The sequence below is a fragment of the Gossypium hirsutum genome, chromosome A07, assembly GCF_007990345.1.
Source record: "Gossypium hirsutum isolate 1008001.06 chromosome A07, Gossypium_hirsutum_v2.1, whole genome shotgun sequence".
Lineage (NCBI taxonomy): Eukaryota > Viridiplantae > Streptophyta > Magnoliopsida > Malvales > Malvaceae > Gossypium > Gossypium hirsutum.
The window spans coordinates 2,981,949-3,003,169 of record NC_053430.1 but is presented as its reverse complement, the minus strand read 5'-3'; the positions used below and the strand labels follow the sequence as shown (position 1 = coordinate 3,003,169).

The 21,221-nt window shown below is 33.0% G+C and overlaps 1 protein-coding gene across 3 annotated transcripts; it reads left to right on the top strand.

Annotated features, from left to right (window-relative positions):
* The first annotated feature begins 12,902 nt into the window (after nt 1-12,902).
* LOC107900517 (protein EMBRYONIC FLOWER 1) lies at nt 12,903-20,027 on the top strand. Of its 3 annotated transcripts, none has more exons than XM_041117184.1 (7): nt 12,903-13,195; nt 14,111-14,282; nt 14,979-15,388; nt 15,466-15,573; nt 15,684-17,128; nt 17,732-19,464; nt 19,579-20,027. In XM_041117184.1, exons 2-6 carry the CDS (start codon nt 14,188-14,190, stop codon nt 19,439-19,441), a joined length of 3,768 nt encoding a protein of 1,255 aa, XP_040973118.1. In that variant the 5' UTR covers nt 12,903-13,195; nt 14,111-14,187; the 3' UTR covers nt 19,442-19,464; nt 19,579-20,027. The 3 variants fall into 3 exon arrangements, with proteins under 3 accessions (XP_040973118.1, XP_040973120.1, XP_040973119.1); XM_041117186.1 differs by having other exon boundaries at nt 12,919-13,176; XM_041117185.1 differs by having other exon boundaries at nt 12,919-13,195; nt 14,108-14,282.
* The last annotated feature ends 1,194 nt before the right edge of the window (nt 20,028-21,221 follow it).

Genomic DNA, 21,221 nt, shown 5'->3' with positions numbered 1-21,221 from the left:
GTGTCAGTCTAGCAAACTATGCGGTTTTAAGCAATTTTTTTTTTCAAATTCGCCTAAATCAACCTTATTTTTAAAAAATGAGAATTATTACAGAAATTCTCTAAGGCATCAAAGTAAGTGGAAGTAAAATCAAAAGAGAAATAAGTTACAGACGAATAGAAAAACCACAAGAAAAATAGTGCACGCTAAGTGGTTGAGTAAATGCTCTCAAAAGTATTAAGATTTACAACTAAGTAATTATAACCAAGGAGGAAGGCATTTATCTATATTTGAGCTTTGCCTATTTACAATTATAGGCCATAAGGACTTAAACTATATACATCTTTATCTTTTAGGATTTACATTAACTACCTTGGTAACTCTAGTTTTATCGGAGTGTTTCACTGGGCCACAACAGTTCAAGTAGACGGGCTTCTCCATATGTTCCACAAGTCAGGTTAATTCGAGTGGATTAAATAAGTCTCATTTGATCAATAGACTATAATGAGATGTTTCATGCGCAATGGTCACGAGCTTTAATCCACGGCCTTTAACATTTTCCCCCACCCATTCTCGCAACGCTCTCGTCCCGTACTCGAACTGACACTGGTTTGACTCATTTGCCTCTTAACTAGTCTTTCTGTCGGGTTGTTCCGTTCTTTGAAACATTTACCTCGGCTTATGTTTCTGTCATCGCCTAACTTGAACTGTATTTCTCTATTATACATCTTGATCGTAAGAGGTCATCGCACTTACTTACCCCTATTTTGACTTACCTCGACCGGGATCTTGTTGATCCATATAAAAAGACTTTGGTATACTCACATTGAACACCGAGTTAACCTTGAGTATTGTATTTAACTTTGGTTTGTAAACCCCTTGGCTTATCCACTTTAGAACTTTGAAAGAGTCATTGTGTATTTACCAAGCCAACGGTCAATTATAATATAAAACACTAGATAAGTGTTTAAACTATACTTCGTTCGTAACATTTACTCAATTTGAATGCTTGGGTTATCACTGCTTTTCCTACAAAGTCTGATGCAAAACCCATCTCTCCCATAGGTGGTAGCCGCACTAATAACTAAAGAAGCATCATATTGATTTTCTATCCCTCTAGCATTTCCAAAGAAGTCTTTGTAGCACTCCGATCTGGAAAGTCAATATTCCCACCACATAGAACATCCTTGGCTAGTTGGATTGCTGACAATACAATGGTTCCATCTCTCGTGTCTCGACTCATCGACACAATGCATTGTTGTTGTCGAGTATCCAAGATACAATCGGTAAAAGGAACCAAAAGAGGATTAATATTGTTAAGAAAATTCAAGTCAAGCACAAAGTCGTAATCATCTAAGTGAATTACCTTGAAGTCTTCGCCTTTCCATTTATCGATTTGCAGTTTCACTCTTTGTGCTTCTCTCATAGTTGAGACCTTTTTGGAATTAACAGTATCGATCTTTTTGGCTAATTTGCTAACCAATAGACCAAGTTTACCCACAACTTTCTCTGATATAAACAAATCAGATATCCCGTATTGACAAAAGCACTTCTCCTTCAGCCTGTGATGTTGGTATCCATGATAAACCGTAATTTATACATATTTTTACCCAATGTTTAATGCATTTTATGGATGATTTCTCATTAGAATTGGTGAATTCGATGCTCCTAATGCTTTAATTTCATGTTTTATACTTAAGAGAGCATAGGAGAGCGAAAGGAACGAGAAACGGGCCAAAAATAGAGAAAATGGGCCAAAGTACGAAATCAACACGGCTTGGACCTCCTCACACGGGCAGACCACACGGCCGTGTCAATTTGGCAGGCTCGAACATGGCCTGAAGAAATCGAACACGGGAGTGTGCCACGGGCGTGTCACTGCCGAGCCCAAGTTGAATCCAGTTTGGAAAAGGCCAATTTTGAGGGTTTTTAGGCATTCCAAAGCCTATAAATACACCCTATAGGAGGAGGAAAAGGGAGACGGAGAATAGGGGGTAAGGAATTACTCCAAGGAAGCCGATTGATCCATCTTAGAAGTCGGATTCATCATCAAGACTGAAGATCTCTCCTCAATTTCCCCTCAAGAGATTTAGGTTTTCTTTATGTTTTGTATTCTTTATAATTCTGAGATTTTTTCTTATTTAGTTATGAACTAAATCCCCTAAATACCTAAGGGGAATGAAACCTAAGACGAATCTTGTTATTATTTTCTGAATCGTATGATAAATATTTTAACTTGTTCTTAATTATATGTTCTTAATTCTTGTTTTGATATCCCAGGATACTGATTCAAGACATGCTCTTATACAGAGGGGGAATAGACCCTGTCTAATAGTAAATTTGTCATAATTAAGCGGAGTTGATTGCGCGCCTAGAAATAGGGTGACAAGATTTTGCCGGATTAGGGTGAAACCTAATAAGGGGATCCACAGATCGAGTTAATGCAACCCTAGAGTGTTAATTAGAGAAAAGTCTCGGTTATTCAATCTAGGGATTAGACGTTATTAGTCTTGAATAGAGATAATAACATAACTTAGGGATCTCTACGGAACAAGTTGAATGAATAAATCGTCCAATTCGGAGCCAGAATAATAAGTAAAGTCTATGTGGATTTTTCCTTAGGTATTGTCTTCATTCAATCTATTTTCCCAAAAGCAATTCCCCAATTCTATTCTTTGTGCGTTTTTAGTTTAGATCATTAGTTAATTAAAACAAAACCTCTTTATTCTTAGGCTAGATAATAAAAAGACAGTCATTACTAGTACTTTTAGTTCCTTTGGATTCGACAATCCAGTCTTGCTAAAACTATACTACTGTTCGATAGGTACACTTGCCTACATCGCGATAATAGTTAGTCCAAGAACGAGTAATTATAAATATTTAAAACCTATCACGAAATCACGCGATCAGTCCACAAACATTATCCCTTTTTACTTGTGATCCCTCTTCGTCTTCGTAGAATTGAGTATCATCGACCCAAGCTTTAAAGTTTCTTTCTAGCTTCGCTTCATCTTCTTTAGTGACTACAAATAGCTTAGATCACTCTAGACAACCCCACATCTTATGCAAACCACAATATAATAAGCATTTCACTGGCTTCTTCTCATTCTTTTTGACCCTATTGGCTTTTACAGAATGCACAATCGAACTAAGTCGCATCATTGCCTTGTTTGGCTCATCATCCCCTTCGATGGCATAAAACACTGACTTTTTTGAACAGTCTCTCACCATATGTGGATCATCACAAATGAAACATTTCACTGGCCCTCTCGGTTTGTTGTTGGGTTTTCACTTCCTATTATGTGGTCTTACATTACCATCATTCTTATCATTTCCACCATTGTCATTTATGTCTAGGTCTCCCTCTTGGTCTTCCCCGCCCTTGCCTATCTCTTTAGGCTTGGAAGACTCAAACTTACCTTAGTGAACCAACGATGCAAAGTGTAAGGATTGTCGCTCAAAGGATAATTGAGAATAAAATAAAAGAAAAGGGAAATAAGGAAAAAAATAAAAAAATCTAAAATTACTTAAAAATCATAAAAACATAAAAAAAATTATATAAATTCGTAGAAATTAAAAAAGATATTTATTTTTTATTTTTAAAAACATATAAAATCTTAGAAAGAGTGAAAATAAAAAGTAAAAAAATTCAGAAAAATCTCAAAAAATTTAAAAAATTAGAAAAAAAATATAGATATGCATATAAAATTTCAAGAAATTTTAAAATACACTTCTAAAATATATATAATATAAAAAAGAACCAAATATAAAAATGTAAAAAGAAATAAAAGTAAAAAAGTAAAGGACAGTTAAGATATTTGTATAAAACAATGCAACCTTCCATATTTATATCTTAAATTTGCCAATAAACTCCCACCATCAAACAATTGCAACCTTTGTCCTTTCGCATAATGTTATATATATATATATATCTTAATTCACAATTAAAAAATTATTTATATGAAGGAAATATTGTTTTTCGTGCTCAATTTTACTAGACTTTAATTTCCTCTATACAAAATATACATAAAATTAGAAATAAAAGTAAAATAGAACTAAATGATATATTACATTGAACATATTATCTACTCAAAAAAAGTTTTTTTTTTGAATTTCCAGTCTTTCTTTGAATTTGATGTATCTTTTTACAAAAGGAAAAGTATAACTTATAATTTCCGGAAAATTTTTTATTTTTTTTTCTGAGTTTAAAAAAAACTTGAATTTTCTTCCTGAATTTTTTTTCTATTTTTGAATTTTCTTATTTTTATTTGATTTCGAAAAAAATAAATTTAAAAAATAGAAAAATATTCAAAGTTATTAAAAAGTAGTATAAATATTTATATATCTATACTATTTTTTATTTTTTATATCTTTTTGAAAATTTCTCTTTATTTTGTATCTCTTTATTTGTATTTTATGTAATTTTTAAAAATAAAGTAAATATTTTTAATTTCTGAAAATTTTAAATAATTTTAATTTTAAATTCTTTGATATCTTTCCTAAATTATTTGTTTTTATTTTTTTAACTTTTTGCCCTTTTTTTGAATTTATTCTATCAAGTAGAAACATAGTGATTTGGCACACTGAAAGCACACCACATCAACCTTTTTTTTTTTTTTAACGCCATTAACGGTTGGGGCAAAGTGCATCATGATTTGACATTTCAGTACTAAATTTGTATAAAAAATTCTTTAAGTAACAAAGTGATAATTGGTGGCAACTTTTGGGGTAAATAATGCATTAACCCTATTATATATTAACTATAAATTTTATTTTTGTATGTACTAATTATATAGTATATAAAAATACCATAATATAATATAATATATGAATAAATATCAAAATTATATATGAATTTTGATACAATTTATAATGTTATATATCAACTTTAATTTGGTGCATTTGTATACATCAAACTTTAATTTTGATTTAATTTTCATATTTCACTAACTCCATTATCTATGTGACAAAATTTTTCATTAAATCATGAGTATGTCCGACATGACATTTTATTAGGTTAAAAAACAAATAAGCAAATTTAAATTATTTCTACTTAGATTAAAAAAAATAAACACACTTGAGTAAAATATTTCTTATTTCCCCTAGGAAATCTTTTATTTATTTATTTTAAATCTAGGTAGAAATAATTTAAATTTATTTATTATTATTAAACCTAATAAAATGTCGTTTCAGCAATTTACATATAACTTAACGAAAAATAATGTCACGTAGATAAGCAAGGTTAATGAAATGTGAAAATTGAACTAAAATTAAAGTTTGATGTATATAAATGCACCGATTTAAAGTTAACATTGCAAACTCGTATAAAAATTCATGTATACTTTTTGGTATTTGTCCTTATAATATATTAGAAACTTTGAAACGACTTAAGTCAGATTTGAGCTTTGAATATTCGAACTCAAATCCAATCCATATTTTAAATGGGCTTAACTTTTTTTAAACTTATTTTACGAGTTAAACTCTTTCAAAATTTAGACAAACCTTCGAGTTTAAAAAAATAACCCAAATTAATCTATTTCACATAGAATTAAAAAAATAAATTTTTTTTCCACGAAATAGAAATCTGTTTAGTTAAATCCAAATGTTTCCTTTAAGCAATAATCAAATAAAATCTAATGTTTTACTTGTGCTTATTGCATCCTCGACTACAATATAATTTATTTATTTTAATTTGTTTAAGACTTAAAAATACCAATTAATATTTAAAGTTTTGATTGAGTTTGTGTCACTCTCAATTAGGTTTTAACTCAGTTGTGAATTTTTTAAAAATCTTTTATTTTTACAAGGGATAAATATTATTTCGAAGGTATTTTTTTCTTTTTATATAAATCTAAAAAATACTTACATAGAATATAAAATCAAAACATCACAAAATTTTATTTATCCAATTTTATCATCTAAACTAAAACATATTTATTTTTTAATCAAACTTTTATAAATTTATTAGATATGTTGGGGATAAATCCGTTTAAACAATGAACAAGTAAAATAACAAAGAAATTGAAAATACCGGACACAAATATTTTTTATGAAAAAATCATTCTTAAGAGGATAAAAAAACTACAGGTAAAGATAATTTCACTATAACGATAAAAATAAAGAGTAAAAAAATAGAGATAAAACTAAACCCCGAAACCTGAAATAAGAACTCTTGAAACGTAAACAGAAAATTCTCTAAAAACTTATAAAAATAAATAGTTTTATTATTATTATCAAAAACAGTCCAAAAAGGCCTAACTTCCATTAATAACGTTCTGGATAACAAGCTCATGGATCTCACTAGGATAGTTTACATCAAGTCCCCACTTGCAATTGTTTTTAAGAACAAACTTACAAATGAAATCAGCAATCCTATTACTGCTTCTAGGAGCCCACGTGACAGCCGCAGCCTCAAAAGACTTCAATTGCAGGTGTATATCATTCGCACGCTGCCCAATAAATGTAATATCCTGCCCCTTACTATTAATGTTGTTCACAATGTTGGCATTGTCAGATTCAAAGAGAACTTTTTTTATGTTCATCTTCTTCGCTAAAAAAATTCCTTCCACAATAGCCATGATTTCGGCCCAGTCGCTATTAAAAGACTTCTATTTAGTGCACCCATAACCTCCCAGCACAAAGCCATATTCGTCCCTCACAATAATCCCCAGTCCCATTTGTTCTTTATCACAAGCCGCATCCACACGTTAATTTTCACAACCCCCATGCCGGCTTCTTCCATTACGAATAGTAGGCTAAGGAGGAATCATCGGCTTTTCTCTAAGGTTATAAATCCAGAAGTCATTCCTTAGGATCAAAGCTCTGTTCCAAATCGTGGCCGCATTCTCCTTTTTGCCTTGGAAGGTGAAGTTGTTTCTATTATTCCACAAATTTCAGATAAGGGTGATGTAGTCCTCCATAGCTTTTTTATCAAGGATTCTCATAGCAGCTTCAAGCCAATCAATATATCATCAATCCCACCATATATCAAGGATCCACACCGTTCGAACTCATTTCGCACTAGTCTATCATCAATCCCACCATATATCAGAGTCCCCCTAGCTGTGGGACACTCCTTGATGGCATGAATAGGAGTCTCCCTGTCGGCACCACATCGTTAGCATTCCGAGTTCACCATAGACCAAATGGAAGTCATTTTTGTATTTGTAAGTAGAATCTCATGTCCTAGTCTCCAGGCAAAAACTCAAATTTTAGGCCGAATATTCAACTTCCAAATCATCTTCCAATACATCCTATGCGGACCCATACCCATCTTTTTGAGAATAAGCCAAGAATAAGTTGATTTTGTAGTAAAAAGGCCACACACACCATGACATCTTTTGAAGAATGGCTAAGAATGGGAATATCACAAATTTGGTCCCCTATATTTTCACCATAAATGTGCCTTACCCTATTCCTGTCCCACCACATGCTATTTTGGATCCACAACTCATTTACCTTTCTCTCGCCCACTTGCTCCCTTTGGCAGGTAAAAGAGTCCCCATTCAACCCCTCAAACCCCCAGTTGTCTTTGTGTATATCCACACTTTTGCCATCACCCACCAACCACCCAAAGCCTTCTTTTAATCTCCTTGCCGCTGTAATAATATTTCTCCAAAGTGAACGATGGTTTATCCACTTTTTTAGGATAGAACAGCTTTCCATCAGGAAAATATTTAGAGTTAAGAACTTTATAACAGAGTGTGTCCGTCTTAGTGAGGAGCCTCCACACTTGTCTACCAAGAAGCGCCAAGTTAAATAAGTGAAAATCTCTAAACCTCGAGACCTCCCATTCCTTTTGGAGCACAAACATTATTCCATGCGAGCATAGCCCATCCCCTAAAAATGAATAGTTAAATGTGTAGTGAATTATTTTTTTTAGGGTGGAAAAAAATACTTATTTATAAGTTAAAATTTGTAGATCAAATAATATTAAAATAAAGAGTTTAATTGAGAGAAAAAAAATAAAAAAAATAATGTAATATTTTCACCTACATTATAAATGTGCTATAAATATAATATTTATAAAATAATAATTACCCACCTTAATTCATAAAATATTCAGTTTCTCTTTACCGATAAGTGTTATGGATGACATCATTCTTTGCTAAATGGCGTTTGATAATTAATTTTAAAATTGAGTTAAATTGTAAATTAAGAGTAATTTTTTTAATATTATTTTTTCTTTACTATTAAAGGATCTATTTTTTTTTTCATTCACAAAATTCAAAGTTAATACCTTACTTTAAAAAATTGAATTTTTACCAATAAACCAGACATTCATTTAGTGCCATCATCGTTTCATGTATAGGTTGCTGTCCCTTTCTCAAATTACAAACCCCCAAGCTGGATGAACCTAAAGACAATTGTCTTTCCAAACGGTTTAATGCCCAGAGGGCATTAATTAATGTATCTCGACCAAACATTATTACATAACTTACAGCTATATATCCTCAAAAAAAATTTTTTACTTCAGATTACATTTTAGTTATTTATGTTTAAAATATTACGTTTTAGTTATTCACGTTACCATTTTGTTATGAAATGATCACTCTACCGTTAAACTCCGTTACCTTCCTAATGGCAATCCTATGTAGCAGTCCAAATGAATTTTAAATGTCAACTTGAATGTCCTATGTGGCAGTCCAAATTAAATTTATTTAATTAAAAACTTATTTTCATCTCAGCAACCGAATATCCAAGTTGACATTTAAAACCCATTTGGACTGCAACGTAGGATTACCGATAGGTAACGGTAGCAATAACGGAAATAACTAAAACGTAACATTTTAAACATAAGTGACTAAAATATAATATGAGACAAACAAAAATTACTATTTTTATAATTTACCAAAAAAAAACAGATATTTATACGAATTCGCTCAGATTTTTTTACCCATTATGAACAAATCATAAATATTTACAAAATAATATCTAATATAAAAAATTCTTTAATTTGACTTCCTTTGTGTATAAATTAAAAAGAAAAAGAAAAGTTATTTTTGAGTGATAAAAGAATCACATTCAAAAATAAGGATCTGGATTTAATATTCTAAAATATAAAGTCGTAGTTTGATTTTTTTAAAAAATTAAAGCAAATATATTCAGTATTTTTTTTAGTGTTAAAGCAGATATACAAAATGACATTTTTTAATTTTAAACTAAACATATTTAATAATATTTTGAAATACAACATATTCATTTTTTATACAATATTAAAATGTAAATTTAAACCGTTTAATCATAGCCTCCTATGGTCTAATAGATCAAATTTATAAAAGAAAAAAAACCTTGGAATATTATTATTTACAAAAGCAAAGATGCGGACGCATGCATGCATAAAAGAAGACAAAGTCACTAGAATTGGCAGAAAGCTATAAAACTAAGTTTTATACCTTAATCATAAGTATAATCAGATCTTAGCGCAGATTTATATGTATTTATAAGAGATCTGGTAGGAAGATGATGAGTAGATACATATACACTACACAGTGATATATATATATAAATAATATACACTTGTCTTTTTTCTTAGGAAATTTTTAATTCAGCTTTGAACTGGGTTTTTTCTTTTTCTAAAAGAAATTGAGCACAGAAAAAGTTCTGGGTTTTTGTCCCAAAGCGTTTCAAAATAAAATCAATTACCATTTTGCCAGCATAAAAGAAACTCATCATTGATAATATCTTTCCCTTTATATAATCAACTAACCTTTTTGCTGATGAGCTGACATCTTACCCAGATTACATATACAGGAAAATGAATCCCTATATATATATATTCCTTTAAATTGAGATAAATCGAGAGCAAAGAGATATCCATGAAAATTATAACCAGGATTTTGTGAGATTTACAACTTTTTCGACAAGATTTTTGTTTTAAAGTTTATGCTTTCTTTCTTACCCAAAATCTGAAGTGAGATTTTTGAGTCATAATTTAGTACCCTAATTGTAATCTGGCAGATTGGGTGGGTTCTCATTGTCCAAACGATTGGGCTACTGCCCCTCTTAAGGAGTTTCCGGGTCTTCTTTCTTTTTAATCTTGTGTCATGACACTTTTCCATTAAAAAAAGAAAAACAATCAGATCCACCAAATATAGTGCATCAGAGAGAATTAACCAAACTATCTTTATATATTCTGAATCAAACTTAGTTTTTTGGATGAGAACTGCAAATAATAATGGAGCCATTTCAGATATTTTCAGGAAGAGGCAGCTATGATTTTGGGAACTTAGGTCATCAAAAGAAACATTTCTAATTTCCCCTGAAAAAAAGAAAAAGAAAATGAAGGAATTTTTTTTTTAACTAATAATTGTTTGTTGGTGTTGGTCTATATGCCTATAATGGCAGAAACATTATGAAAGAGGGCCCTCTCCACATGAAGGGTGATGTATTTTTCAGTCTTTAGACCAACAAATCTTCAATATCTATGACACTTTTTTAAAATTTTTCTGAAATTCAACACAAATATCAATGGGTTCACTGACCCCTAAGTTCAGACTCAGAAACTCCTCCTATATATATATATATATAAAGAGGATACCGTGTAATGTGTACTGGATCCATCTTAGCCACCCACTTTCACTCTTTCACTATTTCGGCACTAAATATAAAAAATAAGAGAAGGGATTTTAGATTTTAAGATTCTGAATCTAAAACAGTATAAAGTGCCCATTGGGAGAGCATTCATTATCAATGGAAAACAATTGATACCGGCCTTGATTTTTTCTTTGACATTAAAGTGAGTTGGGTATTTTTAATTTGATGTAGGACGGAACATATGGTTGATATGATTTTGTCCATCCATATCATATGCATGGTTTCTTTTAAATAAGTGTTACACATTTTAGTTGGCAACATGTGCTAGTAGTGCCACCACAACCCCGAAATCAACTAAACTAATAGCTTCAAATATCTTATTTGTCTTACTTTTGTTTTAGTATAAACTAAGAAAAACCATGAGATTAGAACTAGATGAAAATGGCCAAATTCACATACATTCATTAAACTAATTAATATCGTTAATTTGTGTGGTAAGGATTTAGATTTCTTAGGCAGGATTCAAGTTTCAACATTTGTAAAATAGTGTTGAAAGATTTTTTTTTTAAAAAGAATTCTGACCTAATTCAATTTTACATATAATAAAAAATTCAATTAGCTATCAACATATGATAAAGCCATGCACACTTTGCCCTCAAAATTTCGATCAGCTGACAAAGATCGTGGATGGAGCTTGCCACCGCCAAGGTGGGTTAATTAAACACTTATAGGGCGGTGGACCAGATCACAAGGAAAGCTGCAGTTGAAGAGGGGTTTTAACCGCAACATTAGGATAGCTTCAGTTTTGGAAGCAGAGTTGTGGGCTGCTCTTGACGGTCTCGCCATTGATTGGAAGAGGGGACATGACAAGGTGATTTTTGAAAGTGATGATAATCAGATTTTGAAGCAATTGTTGAACAATTACAGAGATGAAGATTACTCCAATTCGCTGATTCACAACATCAAAACGTTGCTGCAAAGGAATTGAGGTTCGCATATAGCACATCTCACATCCCATGTGAAGCCAATACAAATAAAATCTGACCTATATTAATTTTGTACATAACCAAAATTCTTATGATTATTCGAAGCCTAGATATGTAAAAAAGAAACACAATTCGATTAGCTATGAACATTGTATATTATAGGGAAAGATGTTTACTTACGTGTGTATATATATATATCATGCATATTTTTGGACACTCTTTCCAGATGGATTCATGATTTCTTTTAATTTGGAAAAATTCAACAACCAAATTGAATTTAATATACTTAATCTATAAGTAAAGATTTCAACTTTTTTTTTTCTCGTCCAATACGTCATAATTAACAAAAGTGAGCACATATTTCTTTTTTCTTTTTGAAAGTCGATATGAGCTTGCACACATATATCTATATATATATTCTTCGAAATATTTCACTATCAATGTATTATGGAGATTGAATGGAAGGCGATTTAAATGTCCCAAACCCAAATGTATGTGATTCACACCCTAAATGCCATAAATTTAGTAACTAGTTCAGTAGGCCAGCCAAGGGTTTGGGGGGTTCGGCATTTTTAATGTGAAGATGGGCTAGCTAGGGTTAAACACTTACCCATTAAATTTATCATGGAAATTAAAAAAATGAAATTAAACCTTAGGGTTTTCATCTCAAACAAACTCCACGCTCTTTGAGGCGTATACGATTACACGCTCCAATGAAAGGTTATTTACGTGCTAAGGCATCTTTGAGACCGTAGATACGACAAGTATTAAAAGGTTTTTAGGTCGAATTCCAAATAAAATCCTTGTATTGTGCATTGGTGATAGATTTAACGTTACTATTATAATTTGATCATCTATAGTTTTCTATTTTTAAAATGTGTATTTTCAATATTAAAGTTAAAATTTTTTAATCCAGTCAAATTAATTGATGTGGTTTATTTTTTAAAATATATGATAACATGATTTTTTTTGTATAATTGGATAAATTTTTTTCATATTTGAAATAAAAAAAGAAAATAATCTATAATATTTATCCAATTGTACAAAAAATACAAAGATATATATGAAAATGATATAAAAAAATACACATTTTGAAAAGGAGAGATGCTAGAAATAATTAAATTATAATAAAGAGACTAATCTAAGAAAACATAGTAAAGGGACTTTATATGAAAATTTACCAATTTTTAATGCTCGGGAACAGGAGCGTGCCCCAACGCGTTCTAACAGTGAGCTTCTTTTTCACTATTCCGATCTAGGGAAACACCCATAATGGAATTGTGAAAAGAAACCGAATCTCACTTCCACGTGGGTAAAACCCATTGGTTCTTTTTCACTAGCATTTGTTTTCTCTCTCTTAAACTTTCTGTATAAATAAAATAAAATAAAATTTAATTTAATACAACAACAACAAAGACCCTCCTTTCAAGGACAAAAGATTAAAAACACTTTCTTGTCTACTCGCCTCTCTCTCTCTAAAGGAATCGAAAAACCTCTCCTTTGTTTAAGCTAGGGTTTCTCATAACTTCGCACTCAAATTATACTCGACGAGCTTCAGATCTCTTCATAAAGTTTCAACCTTCTATTTGGTCGATCAATGTTCTTTCTTTTCATACCATTTTCTCGACTGGCCGTGAAGAATCGAAGCTGGGTGGGTTTGAGATTCTCTTAAGAGGTACCTAACTCAAATAAAGGTATTTCTTTTCTGATCTAATTACAATTTAAAGCTCTGGATTTGTTTTGTTATTGATTTGTTTCCTTTTGATTAATACGAGTTTAAGCTGCGCTGCAGCTTTTTGTTTATTTCAGTTTTCTTGGGTTAGTTTACTGTGTTTAGTACGTTAAGTTTAGACTTTGATCGACATTTTGGCATCTGGGTTTTGCTTTATGAGTTTATACATTTACCTTTTTAATGGATATTTTATGTATTTTTTTATCGGTTTTGTGGTGGTAGAAATGATGTTCACTGTTCACTAGCTTGTGAATTATGATAGTTATAAAACACTAGATAATTTTTTACATTTTGTGGATTATTTTAATATCAACCTCGAAGGCTTGGAGGTGAGTTTTAAAGTTTATATTTTTTGCTTTGATATAAGGGGAGATGAACAATACAATTTTTTTCATCGAAAACTTTGGTTCCTATTATCTGATAAAACCCTAACATGTTGTTTACCTTATTGGTGTAATTTGATGATTTACTTTGTATCATAAATGGATGGGTTTTGCCATATAATTTATTAGGATGTTATTAAAACATTAATGCAGTAACTGCGAACACATTTATGTGTGATTTCATAGGAACTAGGGTTTCCAATTTTGTTCCCTTTGAATAGTATTCAGTCGTCTACTGCTATAAGTTATTATTTTATGTAATAAATCACCACATATAGAGGCTTTCCAGCTTCTCATCTTACTATATTGCTGTTATTTCATCTTGAATTCCTAGGAATCTTTAAGTGCGTGCTTAAGTTCTTGTGATATACTTAATATCTTAGAGCTTCATGCATATCGATTACATAGCTTATGGATATGGTCACACTGTTACCATGTATTGTTATCAATGCTCATGGCATATCTAATTGTTGCACGTTGGTGTTATCAAGTAGTTACTCATATCACGGAGACAACTATTGTGGTCGAGGAAACTCATCACGGTTGCTGTTCTAATCTTGTCGCCAAGTTCATGGAATCACCCATAAAGATTGACTCAATATCCATAGATCTTATCAAAGCTAATGGTGACATTGATACTTGGAAGTGTGAACATTTTTCTATTCGGTAAGCCATGATCTTTAATATTCAGTGCTCTTGTATACTTGTTGGACTTCCTCAACCTCTCTATATACTGCCATTGTTGTTGAAAATGGGTTTGTGGTAGCTGCAGTTTGAGTGCGGGCTATATGCAGTAAGTTTACCTATGTGAGGGAGGTATCTTTCCTTAGTGGAACCATTTGATACGGGAGGGTATAGCATCTACTTACTAACAAATGCTTTTAAAATTATTTATCAAAATGAGAATTATTGAAAGAATTAATTAACTTATTTCTTTCCTTCTGTTGTTCGTCCTTCGTCACTATCTTCATTGCTTGCTTGTTTGTGTGAGTGCACGATGACTTTTCTCCACATTTTTGGGAATGGATTAAAATGTTTTGGATATTCTAGTTATAAATTAGTTCATTAGCTGAGGTATTTTATTCTTTATCAATATATTGTTTGAGATAGAATGGAATGTTGAGACCATATCTCCAACAAATATGAAAGTATAGTAAACATCTAATTTATGTAATGGCATCTAATAAAGGGATTACAGTTATAAATTGAGGTAAACTTATTGCAAGATTTGATATCTATAAATGGTTTCTGCTGATACATAGTTCTTTGAACACTACTTTCAGACTTGCTAGTTGCTATATGCAGCGCGTTAATGGTCATATTGAAAGTCTTCCTCATAAATTCCCTTTGATTTAAATGCAGTGGATATGCATCTGAGATGCGCATGAAGGACTGGAAGAAAAGTTGGCCATTTGCATCAGATGGTGGCCAGAATATATTTAAAGAACAAAACTGTAAGCTTCCTCCTTTACTTGTCCCGAAGTTCAGATGGTGGTGTTGCCAGAACTGTCAGCAGGAGACTGGGGCTGAAGGCAGTATAAATGAAGAAAGAAATGTTAATAATAATAGTAGCAAATTGAAATCCTTCGGCTCTTGTCCCCTTGGGGATTCTTTGGCGTCTTCATCAGGTTTGCTGCAGGCTGGAAAGATTAATGTTGACTCAAGAAAATGTGACGCCATTGCTTGTTTGAATGTTAATACCAGTGCCTGTCATCCTTTAGTTAGTGGTAAAAGTAACAGGAAAGTGGAAAATGCAGACAAACGAGTTATAGGTATATTTCTACCCTAGCTCATTCTTCATGTCGTTACCACTAAATTAGAACATTAGCTGTTTTGGTTATTTTTCCAGGGCAAGCAGATATCTTAGAAAATAACATTAATAAGGAAATTCCAAATTATGCTGGATTGGAAGTTATTGCTAGCCTTATGAAGCAAGCACTTCGTTTAGATGAAAAAGGTATGTCTACCATGAGTAAAAGACCCTATAAATAAGCTTAAGCATTTTCCTGCATTGCAACTGAAACTGGAACAACAGTAGCTGCAATAACAATGCTTCTTCTGCAACAGCGGCTTCTCTGCAACTTCATAATCCTGATTTAGAAGAAAATGAAATTTCCGGTGTCAAGCTTCTTGAATCAAATGTGGAATGCACAGTTAAGGATGCCACTGCAACACGTGAAACTGGAAAATCTGCTTGCAATCAACGCATGGCGTTGGTGAAAGGTCGCGGATCCCATGGGATAGTGAGTACGGTTCATAGGGTTCCTGATGCTATCAAGATTCGTATAGATGAGCATTCTTCTTTGGAATTTGATGATTGTGATTATGCATCATCTGAAAGTGATGAGGTATTACCTGGAACTGAGTCTGGAAGCTTGCATCGAAGAAAAAACCGTAAGGTTCGTCTGTTGACTGAATTGTTGGTTAAAAATGAAGATGAAAAAACTAATCTCACGAATACAGAGGATTGTCCTTCTAGTACCATTCCTGATGCGTCAATACACATGGATTCAACATCTGCTTCCCAAGGTCAGGTTGCTTTCCAAGGAAATGTCACGAGTAGTTTGGCTCGAAGAAGGAAAAGAAAGATGCCTCAGGATGAAGAATGGATGTCTGGGGAATTGATGAGCTCTCCAAATAATGGCCATAAAAACCTTAGGACCTTCAACAGAGATGCAGAAACTGCCTATGGAATCACAAGTTCTGATTCAGAAGGTACAATTAACAGGACCAGCTCACAGACTCCAGCAAAGAGCAATTTGGTCAACCTTAAAGTTGATAGAAGTCCTATTCTAGGAAAGAAGAAAAACAAAAAGACCCAGAGTATTGATGAATGTCTATCCTTGCGTCTGTCTCGAGAAGATCTGCAGAAGGAAAGACAGAAGAAGCCTGGAGATCCCACTAAGAGTGATGCCACTGATATTATTTTGTACAAATCAAATGATGCATCTGCAGGCAGTGGGTTCAATCCCTTTACTGAATCGGTTGCAAAGGCAGAGAAAAAATCTAATTTGTTGAGGAAAAAGAGCAAGATGCATCAAGATCATTCTCAGCGAACTTCTCCAGTTCCTTGGAACAATGGCATTCTCAGAGAAGGTCCGACTTCAAGGGAAAATGTAGAGATAAGACAAATTGGGAATGTAGCTGTTCCGCTTGAAGTAACCGATGATGCATCACCTGAAAAAGGATTGCAATTTTCCTTTAGTAATTGCTTTCCTGCTAAAAGATATGATACAAAATGTAGCACTCCAATAAGAGATGGGCTACGATCTTTATCATCTTGCCAAGGGCGTGTTCTCAGTGAATATGATACTGGGAGGAAAGATCTAAACATGAACCATGCTGGAGAATCTACTTTTCCAACTAAATCTCAAGTTGATGCCTACCTTGGGAAGGGAATGCGTGTTGATCTCAACAGTAATCAAAACACATACAGAATTCCATTCCTGAATGAGAGGCAGAAGCACAGATCTCCTGCTGAAGTTGGGAGTTGTTCTATGAAGCAGCAAATGGTATGAGCTTTTCTTCTGTTACTCAAGTAGTGAACTGGCTTTTGTAATGGAAAAGAGAATAAGTTCATAAGATATTGTTGCAGAATCATTTGTGTGATCTTTCCCTGAATTTGGTCATTCTTTCTTTGTAACCAAGTTTCTTTTTACATTCAGTTTTGGTATACATGAATTATTCAAGTTATGATTAGCGTTTAGAATAAAGTTTCTGGAACTTTCAGATCAACTATATCCTTGCTTTTGAGCCAGAAACATTCCCTTTTCCTCAACCATTTATAAAACTTCAAAAAGATACATACATCTTTTGCTTCCTTAGTCCTTGCTCCAAAATGTAGATCTCTTGGAATTTTTTAAAACACTAATGACTCTTCTGGTTCTGATATAAGCTCTTGTCATCTTATATATGAAAGGTTAGAACTAGCATTTTTATTTACAACTTTGAAGATGGCATATATACGTAGCATTGATTAACATAAGCTTGTGAACTTTATGGCATACGTTTCCCAAGTAACGAGGAATAATTCTGCTCGTTAATGCATCTGTTTTCCCCATGTTGTTTCTGTGAAATTGAGAAGTTGTTCTCTTTCCATCTTATCTCTTTTGCAGGATTTCAGTGGTATAAGCAACAATGGGAGAACTGAGTTTCTGGACCATGCCACAGTTGCTAGGAAACATTATGATCAACGTGTTGAAATGGTGTCTGAGCAAGGAGCTGCAGATGACATAATGGAAATTGCTGAACTCATGGTAAAGAATCAGTATGAATGGTGTCTTCCTGATACTGAAATTGATAAACAGCTTCCAGAAACCAGTAACACCAAAATTCAGAGGGTGGATCTTAATAAAGTATATGGAAATGAAGAGATGAACCTGTTTCAAGAGACCACAGATAAACCGAAAGCTCAAGCTAAAAACAGAAGAATTGGCAAGTTTGAAAGAGGCGATAATGTAGGATCCAGCAAACAGAAGTCAGTGGATTATTTCTCTCATATAGACCGAAACCAGTACAAGATAAGCCAATTGGAACAAAGTTACCCCCCTGCAGGCTTTAGGCCTTTTCCTCTATGTGGAGAGAAGCCATTGAATGGAGTCCAATTTGCTGCCACCAATTCCATCAGGCAAAACAGCGCTCAAAATTGCCAGCGGCTCGGGAACATGATCGGGCAAAGGTCCTCTCATGCTACTGTGCAGGCACTGGGAGTTTGTAACACATGCCAGAGTGCTCCGCAGCAGAATAAAGAAGTAGCTCACCTATGGTCATCCATGATATCGAATAGCATGTCGTATGTGCACAGCATCCCTCAAAAGTGTGCAGATCAGATTGCAAGGTTAGATGTGCTTTCACATTGCCCCAGCAGTCTACCTAAGGGAAATATGAGCCGAAATGATGATCAGAACTTCTTGAATGTGGCTTCAAATTATGAGAAGCATTGTAGGAAGTTTGATTCTGATGCCCTTAGAAGGACACATGCAGATTACTCATTTTCTTGCAAACATAATGGGGCGGGGTCATTAGATTTGTATTCGAACGAAACGATACCAGCCATGCATTTACTCAGCCTTATGGATGCAGGGTTACAGTCAGGGGCACCGGTTGATGTTGATGGAAACCAAAGATTTGTTAAGAAAACTTCTTTTGTTCCTGGTCATCGTCCTAAAGAGCTTTCGAGCATGGCATCGGGGGGATATAGAACCAATTCAATGAAACATCTATCCTTTGATTGCTATGGTAAAAGTCACCAACCTGAGAGTTTTTGTGAGTGTATGTCAGCCGCTGCAGCAGGCAGTCCTACTTCATTCCAGCATGGTAAAAGTTTCAAGAAAGCACCTGATTTTGCGGGTCAATTTTCAATTAAGTCTCAAGAAAAAGAGAAAAACAAATGCCCAGACTCACAAAGGCAGAGTAAAAGCCACAGATCACAAAAAACTATATCTTCAAATAGTGGCTTAAACACAACTTGTGGATCTATTCCTGTTCATAGTATGTCAAAATTGGCGCTTGGAACTTCAGATTTTACGATGTTTCCCATGACGCTTCATCCAAAGGAAAGTGCAACAAAACAAAAGCATAAGGCTCGTACTATGATTGGCACTCTCTTCCATCCAAAAAGTGGTTCAGAGAGTGGTATCTGCCTCATTAATAGAAACCCTGCTGATTTTACTGTGCCCGAAGCTGGAAATATGTACATGATTGGTGGTGAAGACCTGAAATTTGGAAGGGAAAAAGCTCCCTCTTCTGGATTGAGAAAATTGGTTGGGCACAAGCATGAGAGGAAGCTTACAGTTAGGAAAGAGCATTCACGACGTACTTCATGAGACTGTTAAAATTATATTTTCTGGTAGCATCTCAAATCCCCTTTCATCTTCATTCTGGTTTCAAACTGATCTCATCTCTTGCCACTTCCGCTACCTGAATTCTTCAATCAGAAATTGACTTGTCTAATTTTCTGCAGGCAAAACCCGAAGCACCTTCTTTGATGCCCAGAACACCCCCCCCCAAAAAAAAAAAAACAGGCTTAAAAGCTTTATCAAGTGCCTGGCTTCAAACCGGTCATATTTACTACACAAGTTGAATTTTTTGTTCTTGTACTTGCACTGGCACTTTCCATTTCAAGCCTTGAAAAATGAAAAAGGTAGGTGCACGGTAAGGCCTGTAAATATTTGCATATGCCTCGACCCATGCACACTCACCCTTACATTACTTTACCAACTGAAATTATTCAATGTTGTATGCTGTTATTGTCCCGAACAAGTGTGTAAAACCTAATTACTGTCCTTAATTTGTACTTCAAAGTGCTTGTTTGTCACTTAAGTTGGTTTATGCTCCATTCTTGAGCCAGTTATTGGGAGTGGAAACAGAACAGGCAATTAGTCAATGAAAGAGCCTTATAGGTTAACTCTATACCTGTATTGTTAGTTATTATTCAGTTGTAATTTACAGCTCTTAAGGTTTTGAGAAAAAGAGATAAACATGGATGGTATCGTATGAAGCCTGTAGGATATACATATTTACCATCCCAAGTCCTTTTGCTGTTTTATAGTGTATGTTGTTCTTTCCCTTGTTGATTACTAAACTAACTTTTGTGGCCAACATGATTCCTCTTATTATGAGTGGCTAAATCCTGAGATGATTATTATCTAAGTTGCATGAGAAGCTATATTATTCTGATTTGAAGCGAGTGTTGGTGGTTCATATCAATATGAATCTATTGTATATAGTATAATATATATATATATAAATCAGATCAGATCACTTGGTTTAGATTTGATCATGATTCGGTCAACCTGCCCAGTTCTTGTTTAAAAAGTGTAAGAGTCTAAACAAAAATATAGGTGTGAAAAATGGGCTTGATCAAAAAATAAAATTCGCTTTTTAAATGGGCCAGGCTTTGGGTAATATTATTTTGGCCCGGGTTTGGCCCGAGTTTGTCTAAAATCTTTTGTCCTTGCTGTTGTTTACAGCTATTTTGCTGTAGTTTGTTATTGTTTTCTTGTTGGTTACTTTTGTTTTGTTGTAATTTTGTTATTATATGGTTATTATTTTGTTGTTATTATATGGATATTGTATAACTCTTGTTTTATTAAATTGCAACTATTTTAGTATTATTTAAATATAAAGACTTTTTAAATTATATTTTTAATTTGTTGGGAAAAATTTGTTTTAATATTTTATTGTATTCAATGTATTATATTTTTAAAATTTATTTTTTTATAAAAAAAATTAATGTAGGCTGAACTGGGCTCGAGTTTAGTATTTTTTATCTGGGCTGTACTTGGATAAAATTTTAGGCTCATTTTTTAAATTGAGACTAAAACTTTATATCGGCTTGACCTGACTCGTGATAAAGTCTAATTTAGTTGAATCAAGAAATAATTTATTTATCTTTTTATATTTTTTTCATGTTTTTTTAATGATATATATTCAAAATTCTTGATTTTCCCTTTCAATATGTTCTAACCTGCCTTTTCCTTTAACAATGCAATCTTTGTATTTATAACATCCTAACCTAAAACCTCTCGAATTAGTAAAAAAAAAAATCGTTAATCATGCAATTTGACTATCTCGTGAATATATTATCCTAATGATTCATGCAAT

Excerpts from the sequence above, each read along its gene's own strand:
- LOC107900517 (XM_041117184.1), top strand. The coding sequence starts at position 14,188 with ATGGAATCACCCATAAAGATTGACTCAATATCCATAGATCTTATCAAA. Across the intron at positions 14,283-14,978 it reads TGTGAACATTTTTCTATTCG|TGGATATGCATCTGAGATGC; the intron begins GTAAGCCATGAT and ends ATTTAAATGCAG. Across the intron at positions 15,389-15,465 it reads TGCAGACAAACGAGTTATAG|GGCAAGCAGATATCTTAGAA; the intron begins GTATATTTCTAC and ends TTATTTTTCCAG.